Raw genomic sequence first — 24,281 nt, 5'->3', positions numbered from 1 at the left:
TACATTTGTTTTAAATTAGAAAAGAATACAGGTATAAAAAAAACCAATGATTTTTGCCTGTTTTTTAAGGTTTCTCTGAATAGAACGGTTTTTAAACCGCATTTATTTGAAATAGAACTATATCTGTGTTATAAATCATTTTAATGCATCATTGTTGATTTAAAAGTGTTCTTTTTTATTTTTTATTTTATTATTAAGCCCAAACTATTGAGTGGTAATTTATCATGGTTTCCACAAAAATATGAAGCAGCACAACTGTTTTCAACATTGATTATAATCAGAAATGTTCTTTTAAGCATCAAATCATCATATTAGAATGATTTCTGAAGGATCATGTGACACTGAAGACTGGAAGAATGATGCGGAAAATTCAGCTTTACATCACAGGATTTAATTATATAAAAACAAAAAAAACAAAAACAGCTGTTTTGATCATTTCACAATATTTAAATTTTTACTGTGTTTTTTTATCAAATAAATGCAGCCTTAGTGAGCAAATGAGACTCTTTTAAAGACATTAAAAAAATTTAACTATTCTAAACCGGTAGTGTACATTACATTTGCATTACATTTATAAAGCAGCACTTTAAGGTTGCCGGCATGAAATCAATGCAAATCATTAAAGTAAAGTAAGTGGAAAAAGTTTTTTTCTTTTTTGTCTCACATGCTGTACCTTTGTCTTTCTGTTCCCCAGCCGACGTTGGCGGTTTCTTTAAACATCCCAGCACTGAGCTTTTGGTGCGATGGTATCAGGCAGGAGCTTACCAGCCGTTTTTCCGTGCACATGCTCACATAGACACTCCCCGCAGGGAACCCTGGCTGTTCGGCCCAGAGAACACTGGCCTCATCCGGGAGGCGGTACGCCAGCGATACGCTCTCCTGCCCTACTGGTACCAGCTTTTCTACAACGCTCACCACACTGGACAGCCTGTTATGAGGTGAGTCGGCACAGTGACACTCGGGGGCGAAAATGCCCACCAAATTCCAGATAAGGTGGCAAAAATGCCCTGCACAATTAAACTAAACATATTACGGCTCTTGCGTTTAAAGCAGTGGTTTTCAAAGTGTGGGTTGCTGGAGATCAGCAGAAACCCCCCCGAAAACAGCCGTTGCAACGGCGTTCAAGTGTGTGAATAGCAGTTGACGCTCTGCCTTTATAAAGCGGAACTGAACACCAATTCCATTTAATCGTTCTACAGATCATTGACTTGTCACCGTCTGAACAAGCCTGACATAGAAGTTCCTCACCATAGAAAAGCACCTCTTCAGTGGATTGTATCACAAGCTGCCATTGTGAATGCACCAGATAAAAAAAAATAAAAAAACATTTTTAAAGGGGGCCGTGACCAATAAAGTTTGAGAACACCTGGGTTAAAGGAATTGTTCTCCCAAAAATGAAAATCATCCCATAATTTACTCGCCCTTTACTCTCCCTCAAGCCATCCTAGGTGAATGACTTTCTTTCAGCCAAACACAATGGGAGTTATTAAAAGCATATCCATCCATCATAAAAGTAAACCTATACGGCTCCAGAGGGTTAATGAAGGCCTTCTGAACTTTTGTAAAGAAAAATATCCACATTTAAAACTTAAACTAAAACCACTAGCTTCCGGCAACGGCCGTACATGCTTTGATCTGTTCAGTCGAGTATGACTCCACGTATGACGTAGCTCCTCTTCTCTTGGATAGAAATCCTAGGACATTTTTCTTTAAAACTTATTTAGACTTCTAATTTGTGATCGGTGTTTTGTTTTGCTCTATCCTCTGCGCATCTGCGTTTGTCAAATCTCACCTCACCTAAACTTACGCCTACGTCATGTCGGGTCAGAGGTCACCCTTCCGCCAGAACTCGACTCTCTTGGTAGCGCATGTACGGCTGTTGCATCAGATTTCTTTAGACACATTTTTGTTGTGCTTTTATCGCACACATTTCTGTTGAGCTTATGAATGCAATGGCCAATCAGAGGTGTTTAGATGAGTCAACACTGTAAACACCAAATGTAGTTTTAGGTTTTAAAAACAAACTGCAATTTGCAAACAGTGTTATTTAAGGGATCATATCATTGATTGACTCAATCTTTTTCATAGACCGTTATGGGTAGAGTATCCTGAAGACGTAGCCACTTTCTCAATTGAGGATGAGTACTTGATTGGTGAGTTTTTAAACATGAATTATGATTATCCCAAATAACTGTTGTGGCAGAGAAGGCTAACACAGGTTTATTTCTTTCCATAGGGAAGGATTTACTGGTGCACCCCGTTACCGATGAGGGCGCTACTGGTGTTACTGCCTTTCTGCCCGGGAAAGGAGAGGTAATGTATTTCAATGAGTGGCACACCCTGAATGCATTTTTATTTCCTCTAAGGGTGTGTTCACACTTGGCATGTTTGGTTGGATTAAAACAAACCCCGGAGCGATTGCTTGGTTTTAACGGAATAAGTGTGTTTAGGTTTGATGTTAAATGGACCAGGACTAAATGGTTCAGGGGTTTTTTGGTCCGGACTAAGCGAACTGAACAACAAGTGTGAACACACCCTGAGTCTCTCTAAAGTCTCAAACACTTCCTCTGGGTTGCTCTTGTAGGTCTGGTACGATGTCCACACTTTCCAGAAGCATGATGGGGATCAGAGCCTCTACATTCCTGTCACTATGAGCTCAGTAAGCCCTGACCTTTTCTTATTTTGACTGATTGCATAAATTAGGAGCCAGAACATAGTGTTCTTGTTTTGTTTTGTTTTGTTTTGTTTTGTTTTGTTTTGTTTTGTTTTGTTTTGTTTTGTTTATACATTGCTCAATCAGGGTTGGTTCAGATCAGGGTTATTATAGTTAACTGAAACCATACAAAACATTGTTGTTGCTTTAAAAATAAACATCAACTAAAATAAAATATTTATTTCAGTTATTTGCCAAGGCAACAATTTCATTTTCATTGAATTCAACTTAATGTACTTAAATAACAAAAAACTATATTGACATTTTGTATTATATTATATTATATTTTTTTTTTACTAAATAAAATGACGACAATTTTTTTTTTTTACTAACTTATAATTATAGTGGTATCTGAATGTTACTAAATACACACTGGTTCAGATTATTTTTAGACATTTCCATGACAGGTCAAATGGATTTTTATATTCCAAACAGTTTTCCTATAGACTTATTTCAGGGATAGTTTTCTATAATCGATTCCTGCAACTATACTTTGTGTTTCGGTCTTTATCAAACAACTAAATCCTACCTTTCTATCTGTTGCTTCTGCACTTCCGCTGTCTCGTGTTCCAGATCCCAGTTTTCCAGCGAGGAGGGTCCATTATCTGCAGGAAAGACCGTGTTAGGAGGTCCTCCTCCTGTATGGAGAATGATCCATACAGTCTCTATGTCGCTCTCAGTTCTCAGGTAATTCATCATATCCTGGTTTGTATGTGAAGAAGCAGTGAAATCCAGACAGAATGTGACGGTACACATGGATATTGTTTTCATCTTTCAACCTGTTTACAGCTGGTATTAAGATGCGTTTTGGTCGATCGGATCACAAGTAGACGAGGGAGACACATTCCCGTTTACACCTGGTGTTTTATATCAGTCTCTTTTGTCCACTTTCAACCACTTCTGTCCTGATTTCTTAGATCTTTTGGTCTAATGGATAAAATAAGCTCTCATAATTTACATATGAACACAACTGGAGACGACGGAAGAACATACGGAGAGCATCAGCTTTAGTTTCTGCTCTGACAGACGCAAGATCACGCCGAACACTGTGAGTGTGTGTTAGAAATCAGGAATGCTGAGAGAACATTGTGCTCGGTACGTTTTTCCTCTTCAAACCAAACTTGATTCTCCAGCCGACAAAGTTTAAATCCCGTCTGGCTAGAGCTCTTCCCATAATGTTCACGCATTAGTTCAGTAGACGGAGAGTAGACGGTCTTCTGTGTCTGTTTGAACACATTCGATCACATGAGCGTTTACACTACGAAAGCAATCCAGTCGAATGTGTTTTCCACGACCTCTGGAAGTGTTCGAAAGTGGACAAGCTCAAAACGTTTTAGACCCAGTTTACACTAGTATTTAGTGTCGTCCACATGTGATCCGATCGACCAGAATGCATCTTAACACCAGCTGTAAGCGGTCCATCAGTGCTCCACGTTCACTGTGGTCTTCTGCTTCAGGGCTCTGCTGAAGGAGAGCTGTACATCGATGACTTCCACACCTTCAACTTTGAAATGTCAAAGCAGTTTGTCCACAGACATCTGTCTTTCTCTGCCAACATGCTGTCCTCCAGGTTAGTCTGCTGTCCTTTTCTTTAAGGCTGTGACACCAAACCGACATCAAAGAACTAGTGATGAAAGCCCACTGTGTTGTTGGCTTGTGTTGTGTGCGTCCGGGCCAAAAAAAAGCAAGACTACAGCCAATGGAAAACTAGTATGTATGTATGCAAATAACGGTCTATATCAGCAGGTTTTAATGGTCTATATTCGTCATTTAAAATAGGAAACCCAAACGAGGACTGTGGATGTACAAACAGAAGCAGTGATTGCTTACCATTTTGAATATGAATCATGTTGATCACTTTCTTCACTCCAGACGGCCATCGTTATGAAAATATTCACGTTTTGAAATGCTCAGGTAAGATGACAGAACAGCCAGAGTTCTCTCGCTCACCGACGGCGGAAAACAAACCGGTTAAACATGCTAATCTGTCAGAATATCCACTATTGGGTCTGGCTTGTGCTTGTGCTGAAGAACTGGGCCGACTGTCGGCTTGGTGCGTCACAGCCTTCGCAGCGTTTCTTGGTGTTTAAGAAATGTATAAATAGAACTAAAAGTTATCTGTGGACAGAAAAGTACAGTCACGCATCACTGCCATGCTGTGTCTCATCTCTTGTGTTGTCAGGGATCTGTCCCCGGACTCCCAGTTTTCCACTGGCTCCTGGATAGAGAAGATTGTGATCATCGGAGGCAGTCAGCCGTCCTCTGTTACTCTGAGGAATGCAGGTCAGTGTCACTGTTGATAGTCTAATATATGACACTGATATTGTTGCTTTTCGTATGATAAATTGCTCGTTTTGTTCTGTAAGTTGCCTTTTGCCATATCCTTTTGTTTTTAAAGGGATAGTTCACTTTGAAATAAATTTTTGGTATGTTTTAGCTTACCTCAAGGGCATCCAAGATGTAGGTGTCTTTTTTTCCGCAGTAGTTTCAATTTTGATATTTTTAGGTCAAACCGTTCTTGTCTGTCAGTCATATAATGCATGTCTATGGTCATTATCTCAAAACACAAGCACAGAGTCCAAATTAAAACAATTCCCCGTCGTCCAAATTAAACAATTCCCCATCGTAAGTACACATTGATGGCCTAAGACACGAAACGAGCGGTTTGTGTGAGAAAACGAACAGTATTTATGTCGTTTTTACATCTTATACACAGCCATGTCCGAGTGATCTGATCTGACGTGTGCGCAGACTGGTGCATAGATATATACACACTAGATGTCGCCTTGTCTACGGCAGTTCATTGGAACGAATGTCTTTAAGGCGACATCTAGTGTATATATCTATGCACCAGTCTGCGTACACATCAGATCAGATCACTTCGACATGGCTGTGTATAAGAGGTAAAAACGATATAAATACTGTTCGTTTTCTCACACAAACCGCTCGTTTCGTGTCTTAGGCCATCAATGTGTACTTGCGATGGGGAATTGTTTAATTTGGACAATGGGGAATTGTTTTAATTTGGACTCTGTGCATGCTCTTTGAGACCGTGACCATAGACCTGCATTATATGACTGACAGACAAGAACGGTTTGACCTAAAAATATCAAAATTGAAACTACTGCGGAAAAAAAGACACCTACATCTTGGATGCCCTTGAGGTAAGCTAAAACATACCAAAAATTAATTTCAAAGTGAACTATCCCTTTAATATCCAGTGCCTTGCAATCAATAAAATGAGATCTCAAACAATGAATTTAAATGGCATACGTCATTTTGTAGAAATTAGCCAACTTCACGACAAAACATATTACTTTTTTAAAATCCCGATTCACTACCAATAATGGTTCATTCAACAATTATTAGCCACTGACAGCATTTAGAAATCAAACATTTATGCAGTCGTACTTCTGTTGTTTATGCATTTACTAATATATATATATATATATATATATATATATATATATATATATATATATATATATATATATATATATATATATATATATTACTTACTTAACTAACTTACTTTACTTTACTTAACTTACTTAACTTACTTACTTTACATACTTTACATACTTACTTACTTTACTTAACTTACTTAACGAACTTAACAAACTTACTTGCCTTACTTAACTAACTTACTTTACTTTACTTTACTTACTTTACTTAACTAACTTACTTTACATACTTTACATACTTACCTTACTTTACTTTACTTACTTAACGAACTTACTTGCCTTACTTAACTTACTTACTTACTTTACTTTACTTTACTTACTTTACTTTACCTTACTTACCTTACTTAGCTTACTTACTTTACTTACTTTATAGGGCTGCACGATTTGGGGAAAATGTCATATTGCGATAATTGAGGTCAATATTGCGATTACGATTGCGATATAATAAACAAATGGTTTCATGAGTCAACTTGCTTGGTTCTCAAGTAAAATAAATGCACACACAGATTAGTGATAATCAGCCTAAAGAAAAAAGTGTTTTTCTCTGTTCCCTTTGTTCTTTGATTAACTTTAGGACAGATTTTTTTTTATTATTGCATTTTAACAAGAACAAAACATAATTTACATACAAGAGTACATATAACCATACATGTCAGGGGTAAAGAAAAATAAAATATATAGAAAGATAAAAAAATAAAAAAGAATAACTTTAGCGACGGATATAATTAGTGGCTACTGTGTACGGTCCCTTTAAGACCAGCGGCTGTCAGAGACGCAGATCTCACACGCGCCTCATTCTTTCACGAGTCATCACAACTCTTCATGTTCATCATAAGACTACTCTTATGTTATGAATACACTCGACAAAAAGACATTTTGGCATAATTGTGTGTGTTATTGTTCGTTCAAGCTCGAAAGAGAACTGTATTCTGTCATGCTGTATTGTGCGCACGCGCGATATTAGCACGAGTCTTTCTGTCTGTCACAGTCAGGACATTCACAGGCAGCGCGTTCATTTTGGCATACATGTGTGTTGTTCGTTCTACCGCGAAAGAGAACTTGATACTGGCGCGCTAGACGTCTAGCCTGGTTAAAACCAGACCATTCTCAGTAGTAACTGAGTTATGGTCTGGCAAAGCTCCATAGACAAATCATTTCCAAAGGGGCGTCACCAACGGGCGTCGCTCACATGCCTCTCGGGGCAATTGGATAGACCTAAAACTCCAAAAACCAATCAGAGCGATCGTCATGTGTAAAGCCATATGCTGCGTCCCAATTCGTCTATGTTACACTACTCCATAAAAGTATGTACTCTTTTTGTGAAGAAAATTTATTTACTTTTGAATGTGTAGCAAAAAAGTAGGCAACTTTTGGACATACTACTTCATCATCTTTATCGGACGGATCTGTCGTGTGCATCCCGTCATGTAAACTGCCCTGTCAATCATCTTGTCACAGTTAAAATCCTCTATTAAATCTAATTTCATTTCCTACCGTTTCGGAGAGAAATGTAGTAGCACGTTCATCTGCCAGTGGGGCTTTCATGGAGACTGTCCTCATGTGTTTGCAATTTGAATATAATAATGCATTTAAAAGTTGATGCGCTTCACCAACGGAGTGGACGTCGCTCAAATGCCTCTGGGCACAATTGGATAGACCTAAAACCAATCAGAGCGATCGTCATCGTGTAAAGCCCGCCCAAACGTTTCTGATTGGTGCCGTGATTTCCACTGCATGGAAATGGCCTTGAATGAGCTCTTTGCCAGACTTACTTGCAGAGCAAATCTGAATTTGCCGGAAGTTGTCTGGGTTTTCCCAGGCGTGTGCGTGTGTGCGTGTGTGCGTGTGTGCGTGTGCGTGTGTGCGTGTGCGTGTGCGTGTGCGTGTGCGTGTGTGTGTGTGGAGGACATTCACAGGCACCTCGTTCTTTTGTGTCTGATCGCGCATGAATGGTTTAAAAGCATTTGCATTAATAAGTGCGTTAACGGCGCTAATTTGTTTACTTAATATAAAATCGCAGCATTTTGCGTCATATAATCGCGTAGGCTTGACATTGCGATTGTGATACGATTAATCGTGCAGCACTATTACTTTACTTTACTTACCTTACTTTACTTTACTTTACTTTACTTTACTTTACTTACTTACTTTACTTACTTACTTACTTACTTACTTACTTACTTACCTTACTTAACTATACTTTACTTTACTTTACTTACTTAACTAACTTTTTTAAGGACATTTTTGTTCACTTTTGGTGCTGTTGTCCAAAGTAAATTTGGGTCCAGAAGTAAAACCAGTTAAGATTTTGCACAACATATGGAATGATTGTTTTTTTTCTTTATTCAGATGGTACTGAGTCGACGTTAGAGTTTGAGTTTGACTCTACACATGCAGTTTTGACTCTACGCAAGCCAGCAGTCAACGCGGCGGCAGATTGGACTGTACTTCTGCGGTAACACAAGGATGACACGCAAACATCAGAAGAAATTATGGCACTTAATGTCACATGACCAGACACACGCATCACAAAATGAGACCAAACAGAGAATGGGATCATGCAGAGGGAAATTAAGAAATCAAAGGTTTTTAAGATGATATTTGTATGTGTTGAGATCAATATGAATGCAAACAAATTTAGCTTGTTTGTTTGAATGAACAGGACCAGGAAATTAAGAGACGTGTTTGATGACACTCTCTTAAACTTTATTGTGTGATTTCAGGCTGAACTTTTTCAGTTAGATAAATGTAAATTAGCAATTTAATAATGGGTTGAATGTTTAAGGAATAACATAGAGGAGGTTGATTATTGTTTGTACAAATTAGAATTTTCTTTTTTCATCTCAGGTCATGAAGTATTTTGGCATCAAAAAATTAATTTTAACATCCAGAAATGCTGTTTGCACTAAGATATGGTATTGTGTTTTCATTAAGTGTTCACTGGGCAGGTTAAATCTGTTCACTAGAGAAAGCAGTAGCTTAAAATTATGAATAGTAAAAAAAAAGAAATCATATTTTTGAGATGCAAGAACGGCACTTTCTCTTACAATTTGTTTAAAAAAAAAATTAAGCCACTAGTCATAGATCTTGTAGGACATTTTATTAGGCTTTGTGCTGATCGACAAGGACAAAGTGTATAAATTAGGAAGGAAATATGACATGTTTTTCTGAAACCGACCGACCCTATTGGTTGGACTAATAAATCATTTGAAAAAATTACATGACCAATGAAAACCAAATGACTAAGTTTTTAGTTGGTAATATTTCAAAATGTATTAATATATCTTTGTTTCCTAGAGCACAAAAGCCATAAATTAAGTATTTAGTAGCAAGGTTTTGTTTTTACAATGGTAATAGTTAGAAAAGGCCCCTGGAAGTGACTTTGAGGATTTTTTGCTGGTCTCTGAAATTGCCTGATTTGTTCAACATTGAGCAGGCTTAGCTTTTTATTTTGTTGTTGTTGAAGGATTGAGACTGGTGTGAATTAATGAAAAACGGCTGAGAAAACGAAGGATAAGGAAATGTGAACAGAAACAAAATATCTTGTAATAAATGTTGAAATAAACATCTCTGGCTCAGGAAGCAAAGACCCGATGAAATAAGCGTAATCTTTGTTTCAGAGTAAGAAAGTTTCTTCATGCTCCTCACAACCATTCTTTCACAATCTGAGCCTGATGAGTCTTGACATCGTCTTCCTGGAATATGGTCATGGTTGTTTAAGAGATGAAAAGCGACACACTCCATCAATTAGGGTTGGAAGAACTGTTGCCAAATATGCAACATAATCACAGCAATAATGATCCAGTCATAGACTCTTAAAGGGATACTCCACTTTTTTTTGGAAATGGGCTCATTTTACAACTCCCCCAGAGTTAAACAGTTGAGTTTTACCGTTTTCGAATCCATTCAGTACCACTTTTAGCATAGCTTAGCATAGATCATTGAATCGGACAGGACCATTAGCATCTCTCTCAAAAAAAATGACCAAAGAGTTTCGATATTTTTCCTATTTAAAACTTGACTCTTCTGTAGTTACATCGTGTACTAAGACGGATGGAAAATGTAAAGTTGCGATTTTCTAGGCTGATATGGCTAGGAACTATACTCTCATTCCTGTGTAATAATCAAGAAACTTTGCTGCCGTACCATGAGTCCAGCAGGCGTAATGATATGACACAGCGCCTGAAAATAGGTCTAATAGGTTAGACAAACTTAGTCCCGGTCACGTTGGAAGTTACTGGGGACTATTTTCAGGCGCTGCATCATTACGCCTGCTGGACTCATGGTACGGCAGCAAAGTTTCTTGATTATTACGCAGGAATGAGAGTATAGTTCCTAGCCATATCAGCCTAGAAAATCGCAACTTTACATTTTCCGTCGGTCTTAGTACACGATGTAACTACAGAAGAGTCAAGTTTTAAATAGGAAAAATATCGGAACTCTTTGGTCATTTTTTTTGAGAGAGATGCTAATGGTCCTGTCTGATTCAATGATCTATGCTAAGCTATGCTAAAAGTGGTACTGAATGGATTTGAAAACGGTAAAACTCAACTGTTTAACTCTGGGGGTGTTGTAAAATGAGCCTATTTCCAAAAAAAGTGGAGTATCCCTTTAAGCACTTGCCTATTGAAATCCAAACAGCAACTTTTTTTTTTCTTTTTTTTGGCGGGCCAGAGAATACACACACACACACACACAGATTGAGGTACAAGACAGATTTATTTTCTGTACTAAATAAAAGCATTTTATTCAGTGAAACGGGTCAGAGAGTCGCTTTATTCTTATGTAAATGTAATGAGAACATCCTTTCCTAACATGGTGTTTTTATTGGGCGAACAGCTTGTTGAAATTAAAGGTTCATCTTCGTGTCTGTGAACAGTGTGTACAAGCTTGATGACTAATGAAAATAAGTTGACAAAAAGAAAAGCTGTTTGTTTACAAATAATATATATAGTTTAAATTGTTATTGCCTTTATTATTTTGGAGTGTAAAATGTTTAAAAATGAAATTTATACTTGGTTTTAATACATAGTGTAAAAATACAAAATAGAATTGTATGGTCTCTCTTTTTATTTTTAAATGGTCATTTAACCAAGAAAATTAAATGTACCGGTAACTGTTATATAAATTTACATTTGATATATATATATAAATATTTATTTTAAAACACAACTGATGAACAAACACAACTGATGGTTTTAAAACACCACTGATGAACAATATCAAAATATTCAAGTCACTGGGAAAAATCAAAATCAGCACCACTATGATGTCAACAGCTTATGAATAGGCACTAAACGAGGGCTGAAGTGATGATGTATCTGGTTCCCTCGACAAAAACCCAATGGGATTTTTCCATTGGCTTTTGGATTATTGCAGAAAATAAGCTCTGTGACCATAATCTTCATAAATGACCATAACTTTTATTAATTTTGAAGCTTAAAAACAATCAACAGAAGTAAATGAAAATGAACCACGGTCACATGACTTCAACCTCGTCACCATTAAGATTCAGTCAGAAAGTGACAAGTGAGTAGATGAGTTTGATGGGATGATGTTTAATATCTACAACCTGTCTAGTGCCATTAAGACACTTGTTAGCAACACAAATAAGGGCTTTAAAAAAATCAGGGTATTACTGATGAATGTTATGTTGTAGAATAACATCCTGAGCTTATGTTCACCACAGGCATTTAACCAAAACCCCACTGACTTCAGGACTTCAGGAACCAGTGCTAAAATGCAAACAGGTTTCCAGGCGTTGGCCTGTAACTCCACCATCCCTGCAGCGCTCAGAGTGAGGAGGAGTCAGTCATGGCTCTCAATAGCATCTCAAAGCTGAGGAAGGTCACAGCATTCACAGGGAAAGCTCTGATGCTGTTCAGGAGAAGGCCTTTAAAGAGCACTCGCACGCCCTCCTCACACACACTCACAGTGATGCAGTGCAGAACGCCAGAATACACTCGACCGCCACCTCCACACATCTGCAGGCGAGCCTTCACCACGTCCATGGGTGTAGCGCAGGCCCATGTGACCACACCAGCAACTCCACCGGCCAATAGCACTGCGTCCTTCCCTAAAGCACACGTGATGGTAATATTACTCAGTTTATCATGTTTGGGCTTCCTGATCTGCCTTTTGAAAGGCGTTTTAATAATTTAGCCAAGTAGTCGTTCCAACCAGGCTTCACAAATCGCAGAACAGAATAAACTTACAAATATACTATATGTATATTAATATTCTATAAATATAAATGAATATCTCATAAAATGTTATATTTTTATATATAAAATATTTTATAGTAATGGTTATATTTCATAAATTGAAAACACTTTACAATAAGATTTCATTTGTTAACATTAGTTAATGGAATACAAATTAAAACATTTATTAATCTCAGTTAATGTTAATCCCAGCATTTACTAATACCTGATTAAAATCAAAATATTAATATGTACTGTAATGTTAATTTAGTTAATAGTAATGCATTAACTAACATTATGGTGTTACCCATAAATTAATATACCATAACTTACAAATATACTAACATAAATTATATTACATACATTTTATTAATATATAATATTATATGATACTATATTATATTTTATTACATTTTATTAAACTTCCCAAAAGTTTAAAAGACTAAATCATTTTGTTTTAATGTATATTATCTATATCTATCTCTCTCTATATATACATATATATATATATATATATACCATATAATATATATAACATACAGCCATTAATAACAAATGTATATAATATACTGTATGTATAATAATATACCAAACATATAAACTTAACCTAACATAAATTATATTACATAAATGATATATGTATATGAATATACCATAAACATAAATTAATATTTGATTACATTTTAATAAACTTCCCAAAATGTAAATATATATTTACACACTGTAAATAAAGCCATAAATACATACTTATGAATATACTAATACATATTATAACATAAATATACATTAATATATAGCACACACAGCCATTAATATATAAAATATGAATATAATATACTGTATGCATATTAATATACTATAAATATAAATATTAGATTTGTTTATTTTTACAACACTTCATAAATATTACATAAATGTAAACTTACAAATATAAAATACTAATGTATATTATAATATACATACAATATAATAATATATGTAATATACAGCCATAAAAATCTAAACTTCTTCATTAATTTCTTCATTCCCAATCACCTGGCTGCTTCCCTTCCTCTGTCATCATCCTGCAGATGAGCTCGTACGGCAGAAAGTAAAGTCCATAACAAGGCACGTCTCGTAGGGCCAGAGCCCACACTCCTCTGAAAAGCCCTCTCACACCGTCCTCTCTTAAGATCACAGCTACACAATGCGTGGGGCCTCTGTATTTATTCACACCTGGCCTGCCCTCCATCTGGTTCTGCAGACGCACTTTGACCAGGTCTATCGGAGCTGTAACAAACAACTGTCGGAGGAGAGGATCAAAACAGCACAAATTAGTGACATGCAATGTGCTCTTTTAGATTGTTTTGGTGTTTAGCAGGCTTGATCCCCAGACATGCCTGTGCTAGACCTGAGAAGCATCCAGCAATGAACACCGCTGTGAGCGGCGAGCGCTTGTTTTGGTCAGAGCCGCTGCGGTGGGACCCGGTCAGGTAATCCAGGGCATTACAGTAGGAACCAAAGGCCACAGCATTGCTAAGGGCAATAGAGAGGACAGGAAATGACATGCCCTTAAAAAATCCATGGAACTGGAGAATAAAGCAAAAAGAAGATCTGTCATTAAAGTGATTAACTTTTTATAAACGCAAAGGTAACTTATTAATTATTGCTACCATACATGAGCCTGAGAGTTTATCCATACACAACTATTACCATTTTATAATATCTATTCTGTTCACCAAGGCTGCATTTATTTGATCAAAAATACAGTAAACACAAACAGTAACATTATATTATAACTGTAAGCAAACAGAAGAATACAACACAAAGGTACTTCCACAAAGGGTGTTTATTTGCAGGTAAGTGCAGGAAACAAATGATGCAGGCAGGCGAGTGACTGAGGTCATTAATAGCAGCAAACACTTAGCTGTGAATAACAGTTCTTATCGTTAAAGGTGCAAACTGGAGGGCTGGAGACTGAAGATGAATGAAGGCTGAAGATAATGAAAGATGGGATTGTAACTTCGCACCAAAATAAATCCAATTGGGGAGGAAGAAGCCAGGACAGGATGAGCAAGGGTAGAATCCAGAGCAGAAGGTCCATGATGCTGGGCAGAGTTGAAGACTCCCAAGGTGGAGCTGGCAGAACAGTAGATCTCAAAAGTGGACCTGAAGACCTCCAAGGTGGAGCCGAAGACCACCACATCCAAACAGATGAACTTAACCCCAGGCAGATCAGATTGGTTAGAGAACATTAGGAGTATTAGCTGGCTTAATGTCTGCCTTGGGATCGTCTGGAAGGGCAGCTGGCTTGAGACTCTTGGCTGAACTCTGGAGCAGACTCTTGGTATGGGGGGAACTCTCGTATAGACTCGGGCTGGAGCCGACACTGGAGCGGACTCAGTGACTGGAGCAGACACTGGAGGGGCTGGAGCCGACACTGGAGCGGGCTCAGGAGCTGCCTCGGGGGCTGGAGCCGATACTGGAGCTTACTCAGGGGCTGGAGCCGACACTGGAGCGGACTCAGGGACTGGAGCCGGGACTGGAGCCGACACTGGAGCTGACTCAGGGACTGGAGCCGATACTGGAGCTGACTCAGGGGCTGGAGCCGACACTGGAGCGGACTCAGGGACTGGAGCCGACACTGGAGCTGACTCAGGGACTGGAGTCAACACTGGAGGGGCTGGAGCCGACTCTGGAGCGGGCTCAGGGGCTGGAGCCGGCACTGGAGCTGACTCAGGGGCTGGAGCCGACACTGGAGCTGACTCAGGGGCTGGAGCCGACACTGGAGCGGACTCAGGGACTGGAGCAGACACTGGAGGGGCTGGAGCCGACACTGGAGCGGACTCAGGGACTGGAGTCGACACTGCAGGGGCTGGAGCCGACACTGGAGCTGACTCAGGGACTGGAGCCGACACTGGAACTGACTCAGGGACTGGAGCCGACACTGGAGCGGGCTCAGAAGCTGGAGCCGACACTGGAGCTGACTCAGGGACTGGAGTCGACACTGGAGGGGCTGGAGCCGACACTGGAGCTGACTCAGGGACTCGAGCCGACACTGGAGCTGACTCAGGGACTGGAGCAGACACTGAAGGGGCTGGAGCTGACACTGGAGTGGGCTCAGGGACTGGAGCCGACACTGGAGCGGGCTCAGAAGCTGGAGCCAACACTGGAGCTGACTCAGGGACTGGAGTCGACACTGGAGTGGCTGGAGCCGACACTGGAGCGGGCTCAGAAGCTGGAGCCGACACTGGAGCTGACATAGTTAACCCTGTCCTCCACATTCAATTTAATTTTCCTAGTTCATGTTAGTTAATAAATTAACAAATGAAACCTTATTGTAGTGTTACCTAGACATCTTCTTACATTATATCTAATCTTATTACTTATAACATTATAAATGCCTTTACTGTCACTTTTGATCAATGTAATGCTTCCTTGGATAAAAGCATTACATTATTTCAACAACAACAAAAACACAACATATTACTAACCAAACTTTTGAACAATTGTGTATGTAGCATAAAGAAGCATTAAAGTTTGTGTCAAACTTCAAACTTAATGTTCATTAACAGAATTATTATAGTGCTGATGAGTAATAACAATGAACATGATTTTGAGTTAATGTTGCTGTTCTTGTACTTATTTAACATAATGTGAAACATGCAAACTAATGCAATACAGGTGAGAGCATAAGTTTGCACCCCCCTTGCAGAATCTGCACAATGTTTATCTTTTTTTTTTTTATTACGAGATCATAAGGATCACAAAAATTGCATTTTGTGGTATTTTGTACTGCCCTGGTTTCACATAACAGATATTTACATATATGCCACAGGATAAAATAATACATGAAAGTACACAAAATATTCTGTTCACAAATTTACATTCCCTTGGTTTTTACCATGGTGCGTTGCTTCCTATATTAATGTTTGCATGGTTTATGATAGTTATTCATGAGTTCCTTGTTTGTAGTGTTCTTCAGAAAAATCTTCCAGACCCTGTACATAATTTGGTTTTCCAGCATCCTCTGACCATTTGAGCTTTTCCCAAATGCTCTTCCCAAATGCTGTTGAAATCCATGTTTTCACAATGAAGATAACTGAGGTATTCATACACAACTATACATTTGCTGTGTCCGCAACTGCCCCCCAAACCCTCATTCACTCTTCCTTACATCACTCCAATAATATAGCTGACTTGAAGAAGTGAATGAAAATGAGTGAATTCGGACACTGAGTGCACCGGAAGGGCTGCCACTTTTGCATTGTTTGTGCTTGCTGTTTAATAATCATTTGACTGGCAAACTGGCAGCTCCTGTAGAAAGATGAAAAGATGAATAGCTCTGTCATGGAAACTATGTACACCTTAATTTAATAATCAATTAAAAAGGAATTTATACCTATGATATTACGCTGTAGCCAAATTGGACCAGCGGTCTGGAAAATGGATGGATGGATGATTCAGCTGTGGGGCCATCTTCTGGTCAGAAGCAGGAATTAATTTGACAGGGCATTATGGGTATTCTCTTGCCACTGAGCGTACTTCGGATTTCCACTTGATATTGCGGTGCATTATGGGATTGAATGAGTGCACTCGATTACGTACACTGTGTTGCGTGTAATGGTAAATACTTAAAAGTAATGAGAAATACTTCTCCGGGGGATTGCCACCTTGTCGTGGTGGAGAGGCTTGTGTGGTCCTGTGATCCCAAGAGCAATGCCGTCTGAAGCTATGCTCCTGGTAGGGCCACCCATGGCGGTAAGGTCAAGGGTGAGGTCCCTGACAAAGAGCAATCCAACCAACCAAGACCTCAATGGTGGAACAGGCGAAGGATGATGGCTGGCCATAGGGGAGGGAAGGGGCTAGAAAAGGTGCCCTAAAAATAGCCTGCCTCAAACCTCCCGACTGGATTACCGTGTCCAGAGGGATCACCATTCGCGGTCAGAAACACAAAACTATGAACTTTGGAGCCTGGAATGTGCGCACACTGATGGTTAGTGCAACCAGTGATAGACCGGAGAGGAGAACTGCAATCATCGCTAGAGAACTGAACAGATACCGGATTGACCTAGCTGCCCTCTCTGAAACCCGACTAGCAGACGAAGGACAACTGAAAGAGGAGAAGGGTGGCTTCACTTTCTTCTGGAAAGGAAAAGCTGCTGATGAGGATCACCCAGGATCCATGGTGTTGGAATTGCCATTAGGAACCAGCTTATCAGTCACCTCTATGAACTTCCTGTGGGGATTATGTGAGTGTCTCATGACCATCCGTCTGGTGTTTGCCAACAACCAGATAGCAACAGTTGTAAGCGCCTATGCCCCTACTTTAGATTTTGAAGAGGAAGTAAAAGAGACCTTCTATGCCTGCTTAGATAAGACTTTGTCGAGAATTCCCAGGGAAGATAAGATTATTCTCCTATTAGACTTCAATGCCAGGGTTGGCCAGAATCAACACCTCTGGAAGTGCACTATAGGAAAGGAAGGCATCGGGAACATCCACTCTAATGGAGTTATGCTTCTCAGCAAGTGTGCTCAGTATAACCTCACCATCACTAACACTCTCTTTCGCCAGAAAAACAAATTGAAGGCATCTTGGAGACACCCCCGCTCCAAACAGTGGTATCTCATTGACTGATGTGAACATCACAAGGGCCATGGTCAATGTCGATGAGTGCTGGACAGATCATCACCTCATCTGCTCCACAATGTCAATCAAACTCAAGAGGAAAAGGAGAGCTCAAAAGAAACAGATCCGACCAAGACTGAACCTTGATAGCCTGGATGAAACTGCCATTCAGCAGCGACTTCAGGCCTCTCCTGGGGAAAGCCTCAGACAAGAATACCCTGATGACATCGAAGGACACTGGAGTCTGCTAAAGTCTACACTCCTTGCTACCTGCAAAACCATTCTTGGATACAAGTCCGGAAAACACCAGGACTGGTTTGATGAAAATGACACAGAGATAGAACAACTCATCTCAAAGAAAAGGAAAGCCTTTTGTGCCTGGCAAAACAATGTGACCTGCAAGGCCAAAAGGTTGGCTCATTCCAGAGCCAAGGCGGATGTCCGGAGACGGGTGAGGGAGTTAAATAACTCTTGATGGAGAGGGAAGGCTCTGGAAATCCAGAGACTGGCAGACTCGGGTGACACCAGAGGCTTTTTCAGTGCTACCAAGGCCGTCTATGGTCCAAGTTACCGCGGCCTAAACCCCTGCGCACAAAGCATGGGCAGGAGCCGATGGAAGGAGCACTTTCAAGAACTCCTCAACAGTGACACAACGGAAATAGACATTATCAAACACATCCCCCAAAGTCCCATCAGAGAAGACATGGGGGAACCTCCAACTATAACAGAGGTGCAAGATGCCATCAGGAGCCTTAAGAACAACAATGCTGCCGGTCCAGATGGGATCCCAGCTGAGATCTTAAAGGAAGGTGGATCAGAGCTCCTATACCACATTCATGCCCTACTCCTCAAAGTCTGGGAAAAAGAAATACTTCCCTCAGAGCTAAGGGACGCTCTAATAGTGACCATATTCAAGAAGGGGGACAAGGCTGAATTAGAAAATTACAGGGGCATATCGCTCCTGTCGACAATAGGCAAAGTCATTGCTCGTGTCCTTGCAGATCGACTGCTACCACTGTCTGAGGGAGTACTCCCAGAATCACAGTGTGTCTTTAGCCCATCCAGAGGTACAGCAGAAATGATATTCACAGCACGGCAACTACAGGAAAAGTGCCGTGAACAAAGGCAGCCTCTGTACATGGCCTTTATAGACCTGACAAAGGCTTTTGACATGGTGGACCGCCAGGCCTTGTGAAGCATACTATCAAGGTACGGCTGTCACGACAAGTATATTAGAATACTGAGGCTTCTACATGATTGCATGTAGGTCACAGTGCTCAGCAACGGTGGCTCCGAGTCTGAGCCTTTCACAGTGGTAACAGGGGTCAAACAGGGATGCATCATCGCACCCACCCTGTTTGCAATCTTCACTGCAGCCATACTCCACCTCATTGATGAAGAGCTGCCACAGGGGATTCCAATCATGTATAACCGATGGCAGACTCTTCAACCTTAACAGGTTCAAGGCCAAGAGCAAAGTCAACTATCACAGTCACAGAGCTTCAGTACGCGGATGATAACGTCATCGCAGCACACTCTGAAGAAGACCTCCAGGGCATCCTGAATGCCTTTGCCAAGGCGTACAGAGCCCTGGGCCTAAAATTAAACATCAAGAAGACCCAGGTCCTATATCAATTTCCACCCAACCAGCCAGCTACCCAGCCCACCATAAAAGTGGACAACACCACTCTTGAAAACATGGACCACTTCCCCTACCTTGGCAGCCTTGTTTCCTCAAAAGCTGACATAGACTCTGAAGTTAACCATCGCCTGAGTTGTGCCAGTGGAGCCTACGCCAGACTTAGGAAAAGAGTATTTGAAGTCCGAGACCTAACAGCCCAAACCAAATTTTTGTTCTACAGAGCCATTGTCCTCCCCACCCTTCTGTATGGAGCCGAGTCATGGACCACCTACAGCAGGCACCTGAGAGCCCTGGAACAATACCATCAAAAATCCTTAACAAAATATTCTGAGGATCTGTCTTGGAGGAAGCCAACATGACCAGCATCACCACTACAATAATGCAGTACCAACTTCAATGGACAGGCCATGTCATCCGCATGCCCAATACACGTCTCCCCAAACAGATCCTGTACTCCTAGCTGAAGGAAGGTACTCAAGACTGGTGGGCAAAAGAAACGTTACAAGGACAATATCAAGGCCATTCTGAAGAAATTCCATATCACATCAAGCAACTGGGAACACATTGCGCTGGGCAGGAGCTCCTGGAAGAAATCCGTGCAGGAAGATGCAGCACGCCATGAAACAGAACTCTGCCGTGCCGCAGAGACAAACCGACAGCTTCGCAAGGAGAAAGACAAAAAGGCTCAGCTACCAACAACAATCACCACTTTCTCCTGCCCACACTGCACCAAAGTATGAGGATCACGGATTGGCCTCTACAGCCATCTGAAGACCCACAAGTAGACAACTCAACAGAGAGGACAGACATACTCGCTTCGAGTGACCGCCGATGAATGGTAAATAGCATTTGTGGGAAGCTTTGATGCTTTCAACTTAATGAGAGCGAAATAAAACTGTCAGAATCGAAGCCGTTGCTGTGTTGTCACAATCCCTTTTCCCCAGTCCATTTCGAGACTCACCATGCTCACTTTTGTAGCATTTTTTTCAAAACTGTGGTGAGAAATGACTGCTTCTTAAACAGAGGGTTTCATGATTCTTTAAAGAAAAGCAATTGTACAAGGATGTGTTCAGCACCCAACAAGCCTCCCAAAGAATTCCTCCTCACTGACTATGGGACTGTAATCAACCTTCATCGTCTGTTCTCCATAGTCTGCTTTACTGTGTTTGCATCCTCCATCTGGTTTCCTCATATACTTGTCTCACCTGGCAACTAAGGACCGTCTTTATAAATGTTAAGTGATGCCAGTGTTTTATCCATCATCAATATGTTGAGTTCATCTTCTGTCTGCGTCTGAGTCCTGTGACACACAATATTTATAACCAAAGGGATGTAATATTTTAATGGGGTAACTTGATATTTTGTCTTGTGGTAAATATGTAAATGTATTATGATAAATTAACTGACAAGTTCTTGCTACAATATATAAGCCTGAGAATTTATCTCTATGTAGCATAAAGAAGTATTAAAATTTGTGTACAGAATTTACATAAATGCTGAGTAATAACAATAACTAATCCGACCTACTCCTAATCCCAATACTAATCCTAACCCTACTGTCACAGATTTCAGTGGATCACAGAATTCGGCATTACAAACAAGACTTTGACACACACACACACACACACACACACACACACACACACACACACACACTATATATATATACTACATATGTATATGAATTTTCCTTCTTATTGCACAATGTAGTGAAGACTTACTCCTTCATGTGTGTATGTTTTGACCACACAATCAAATATCCCTTTATACACAGACTGGGTCTGCAAGCGCACCTATGACCAAAACAAAGGTATAAACTACTAATCAGTAATGTCAGTGATTGATAATCACCAAATCATCATCCGTTGTTTTTATTTTTGCTTGTTTTTTACTGTCAAAGAAACTCACCTTTACTGTGTCCAAAGGGTGTCCAACAACTAAACCAACAGCACCTAACACCACATATGATTAACCCTTTGTGAATCATTTACAAGTTTGCAATCTGGAACTGTGAATCATTTATATTAGTATTTAAAGGTTACTTAAAAAGGTATGTAGTAAGAAACGATGTTAAGAATATGATACTAACAGTAAAAAAAAAAAAAAAAAGATGTTTTGCTTATAAATCGAGCAGATTCAAAGTCAAAGCAATTAATAAATATATATTTTTCACTTTAATGTAACCAGACAGTTGAAGTTTTGTTCTAAAGCCAAAGTTAAGAATTAGCATACCTGAAATCCATCCCGCGATGAACTCCTCAAACGGCATGGCACATTTACCTGTACAATAAGATATATCAATTTGAATAAAATATTTTTAAAAAATAACACTTTCACAATGTACATTAATCCCATGTGAAATATGTGTTCTATATGCAGGTGAAAAGCATAAGGGAAACTAATGAAGGTCCTGCCAAAGTTCAGCCAGCGAGATGATAGATGAACTTCAGCACAATACATTCAGAAATATCACTTCTATAGAATAATTCTCCAGCACAAACGCGGATATCTTCAAGCTTCTGCCTACTTCACGACATAAGTGTCCATTTTATCCCACAGAGCCAAGCATTTTGTGCAGAACTCGATCGTCTTGCTTCAGAAAACTATAGCTACTGTAAACTCAAACTGTATTTTAACGAGCGACTGTTTACAATGACACTGCCCTTTCCTGAACTCAACGAGTCCACATTATTTGAAGAAACTTACCTTATTGATGTTGCTAAACAGAAACAGATATGAGAGTTTGTGTGTTTTTAAGAGTTTCTCTACTGCCGTCTAGTGGTGATAATGTACCTTAACTGTTAACATATGTGTATATTGCTCAACTCGACTGTTAATCTATACACACACACACATATATATATATTTATATGTATATTTCTAATTATTTATATGTATATCTATCATATACTGTATGTATGTATGTATGTATATATATATATATATATATATATATGTGTGTGTGTGTGTGTGTGTGTGTGTGTGTGTGTGTGTGTGTGTGTGTGTGTGTGTGTGTGTGTGTGTGTGTGTGTATATATATATACAGTACTGGCCAATGCCCATCAAGCCTGCATTTATTTGATCAAAAATACAGAAAAAACTTTAATATTGTGATATATTATTACAATTTAAAATAATTGGTTTTCAATTTATTATATTTTAAATTATCATTTATTTCTGTGATGCAAAGCTGAATTTTCAGCATCATTACTCCAGTCTTCAGTGTCACATGTGACATCCAGTCTATCACATGATCCTTTAGAAATCATTCTAATATTCTGATTTATTATGAGTGTTGGACACAGTTCTGCTGCCTAATATATTTGATGAATAAAAGGTTAAAAAGAACTGCATTTATAAAAAAAATATATATATATTTTCTAATAATATAAATCTTCTTTACTATCACTTTTTTTTAATCAATTTAACACATCCTTGCTGAATAAAAGTATTGATTTATTTCAAAAAAGAAAGAAAAAAAATTACTGACCCCAAATTACTGACCAGTAGTGGATATTGTTGTTACAAAAGATTTATATTTTTAAAACATTTGCTTCTTTTTTATTTTTTTTACTTTTTATTCATCAAAGTATCCTAAAAAAGTATCACAGGTTATGAAAAAATATTAAGCAGCAGAACTGTTTCCAACTTTGATAATGAATCAACATATTAGAATGATTTCTAAAGGATCATGTGATAGACTGGAGTAATGATCCTGAAAATTCAGCTTTGCATCACAGAAATAAATGATGATTTAAAGTATAATAAATTGAAAACCAATTATTTAAAATTGTAATAATATATCACAATATAAAAATAAAAAAATCTGTATTTTTGATCAAATAAATGCAGGCTTGATGAGCAGAAGAAACTTCTTTCAAAAACATTAAAAATAGTAATGTTTCCAAACTTTTGGCCTGTACTGTATATATATATATATATATATATATATATATATATATATATATTAGGGCTGTCAAAAGATTAATCGCGATTAATCGCATCCAAAATAAAAGTTTGTGTTTAAATAATATATGTGTGTGTACTGTGTATAATAAAATTTGTATATATAAATACACACACATGCTTGTATATATTTAAGAAAAATGTGTAATTTATATATAAAAAAATTATATTTATATATAATATAAATTATATATAAATATATACAGTATATGTATGCAAATATTTCTTAAATATATACATGTATGTGTGTGTATTTATATATACAAAATAATTATACACCGTACACACACATATATTATGTAAACACAAACTTTTATTTTGGATGCGATTAATCTTTTGACAGCCCTAATATATATATATATATATATATATATGTGTGTGTGTGTGTGTGTGTGTAAAGGAAATTGTAATAAAGCCAAAACAACATAACTGAAAAACTGAAATGCAGTAAAATGTGGAGTCAAAATAAGTCAATATTGTTTTTTTCTTCCACCAATATTAATGTAAGAAGATGAAACGCTTGATCACAAACGCTTTTTTTGTTGACTTCACATTTTAATTTCCAGGGAATAAACTGGATCTTAAATCAGTTGGAACAACCTCATATTCACATTTGCACTGTAATTAGCATTTTGCATTCTAAGCATTCTAAATAAAATAAAAAATGATCACAACATGACATGAA

The 24,281-nt window shown here is 38.7% G+C and overlaps 2 protein-coding genes across 7 annotated transcripts in view; one reads left to right on the top strand and one right to left on the bottom strand.

Annotated features, from left to right (window-relative positions):
- Nucleotides 1-9,767, top strand: part of ganaba (glucosidase II alpha subunit a) — a 33,294-nt gene extending 23,527 nt beyond the window's left edge. For all 4 annotated transcript variants that reach the window (XM_082170930.1, XM_082170931.1, XM_082170928.1 and 1 more), the window contains 8 exons: nt 695-938; nt 2,089-2,153; nt 2,237-2,313; nt 2,585-2,659; nt 3,287-3,400; nt 4,171-4,283; nt 4,896-4,996; nt 8,527-9,767. In XM_082170930.1, the coding sequence (XP_082027056.1) occupies nt 695-938; nt 2,089-2,153; nt 2,237-2,313; nt 2,585-2,659; nt 3,287-3,400; nt 4,171-4,283; nt 4,896-4,996; nt 8,527-8,636 (899 nt within the window). In that variant the 3' untranslated portion in view covers nt 8,637-9,767. The remainder of the gene's footprint in view (nt 1-694; nt 939-2,088; nt 2,154-2,236; nt 2,314-2,584; nt 2,660-3,286; nt 3,401-4,170; nt 4,284-4,895; nt 4,997-8,526) is intronic.
- On the bottom strand, nt 9,231-22,404 carry slc25a45 (solute carrier family 25 member 45). Of its 3 annotated transcripts, XM_082171001.1 has the most exons (7): nt 22,337-22,404; nt 21,863-21,910; nt 21,539-21,582; nt 21,352-21,423; nt 13,760-13,948; nt 13,416-13,662; nt 9,231-12,253 (listed from the first exon to the last, which is right to left on the bottom strand). In XM_082171001.1, exons 2-7 carry the CDS (start codon nt 21,897-21,899, stop codon nt 11,970-11,972), a joined length of 873 nt encoding a protein of 290 aa, XP_082027127.1. In that variant the 5' UTR covers nt 21,900-21,910; nt 22,337-22,404; the 3' UTR covers nt 9,231-11,969. The 3 variants fall into 3 exon arrangements, with proteins under 3 accessions (XP_082027127.1, XP_082027128.1, XP_082027126.1); XM_082171002.1 differs by lacking the exon at nt 21,352-21,423; XM_082171000.1 differs by lacking the exons at nt 21,352-21,423; nt 21,539-21,582; nt 22,337-22,404 and having other exon boundaries at nt 21,863-22,330.
- Nucleotides 22,405-24,281: the final 1,877 nt, after the last annotated feature.

This window comes from Leuciscus leuciscus (genome assembly GCF_965113295.1).
Source record: "Leuciscus leuciscus genome assembly, chromosome: 5".
NCBI classification, from domain to species: domain Eukaryota; kingdom Metazoa; phylum Chordata; class Actinopteri; order Cypriniformes; family Leuciscidae; genus Leuciscus; species Leuciscus leuciscus.
This window is presented reverse-complemented; position numbering and strand designations above follow the sequence as displayed.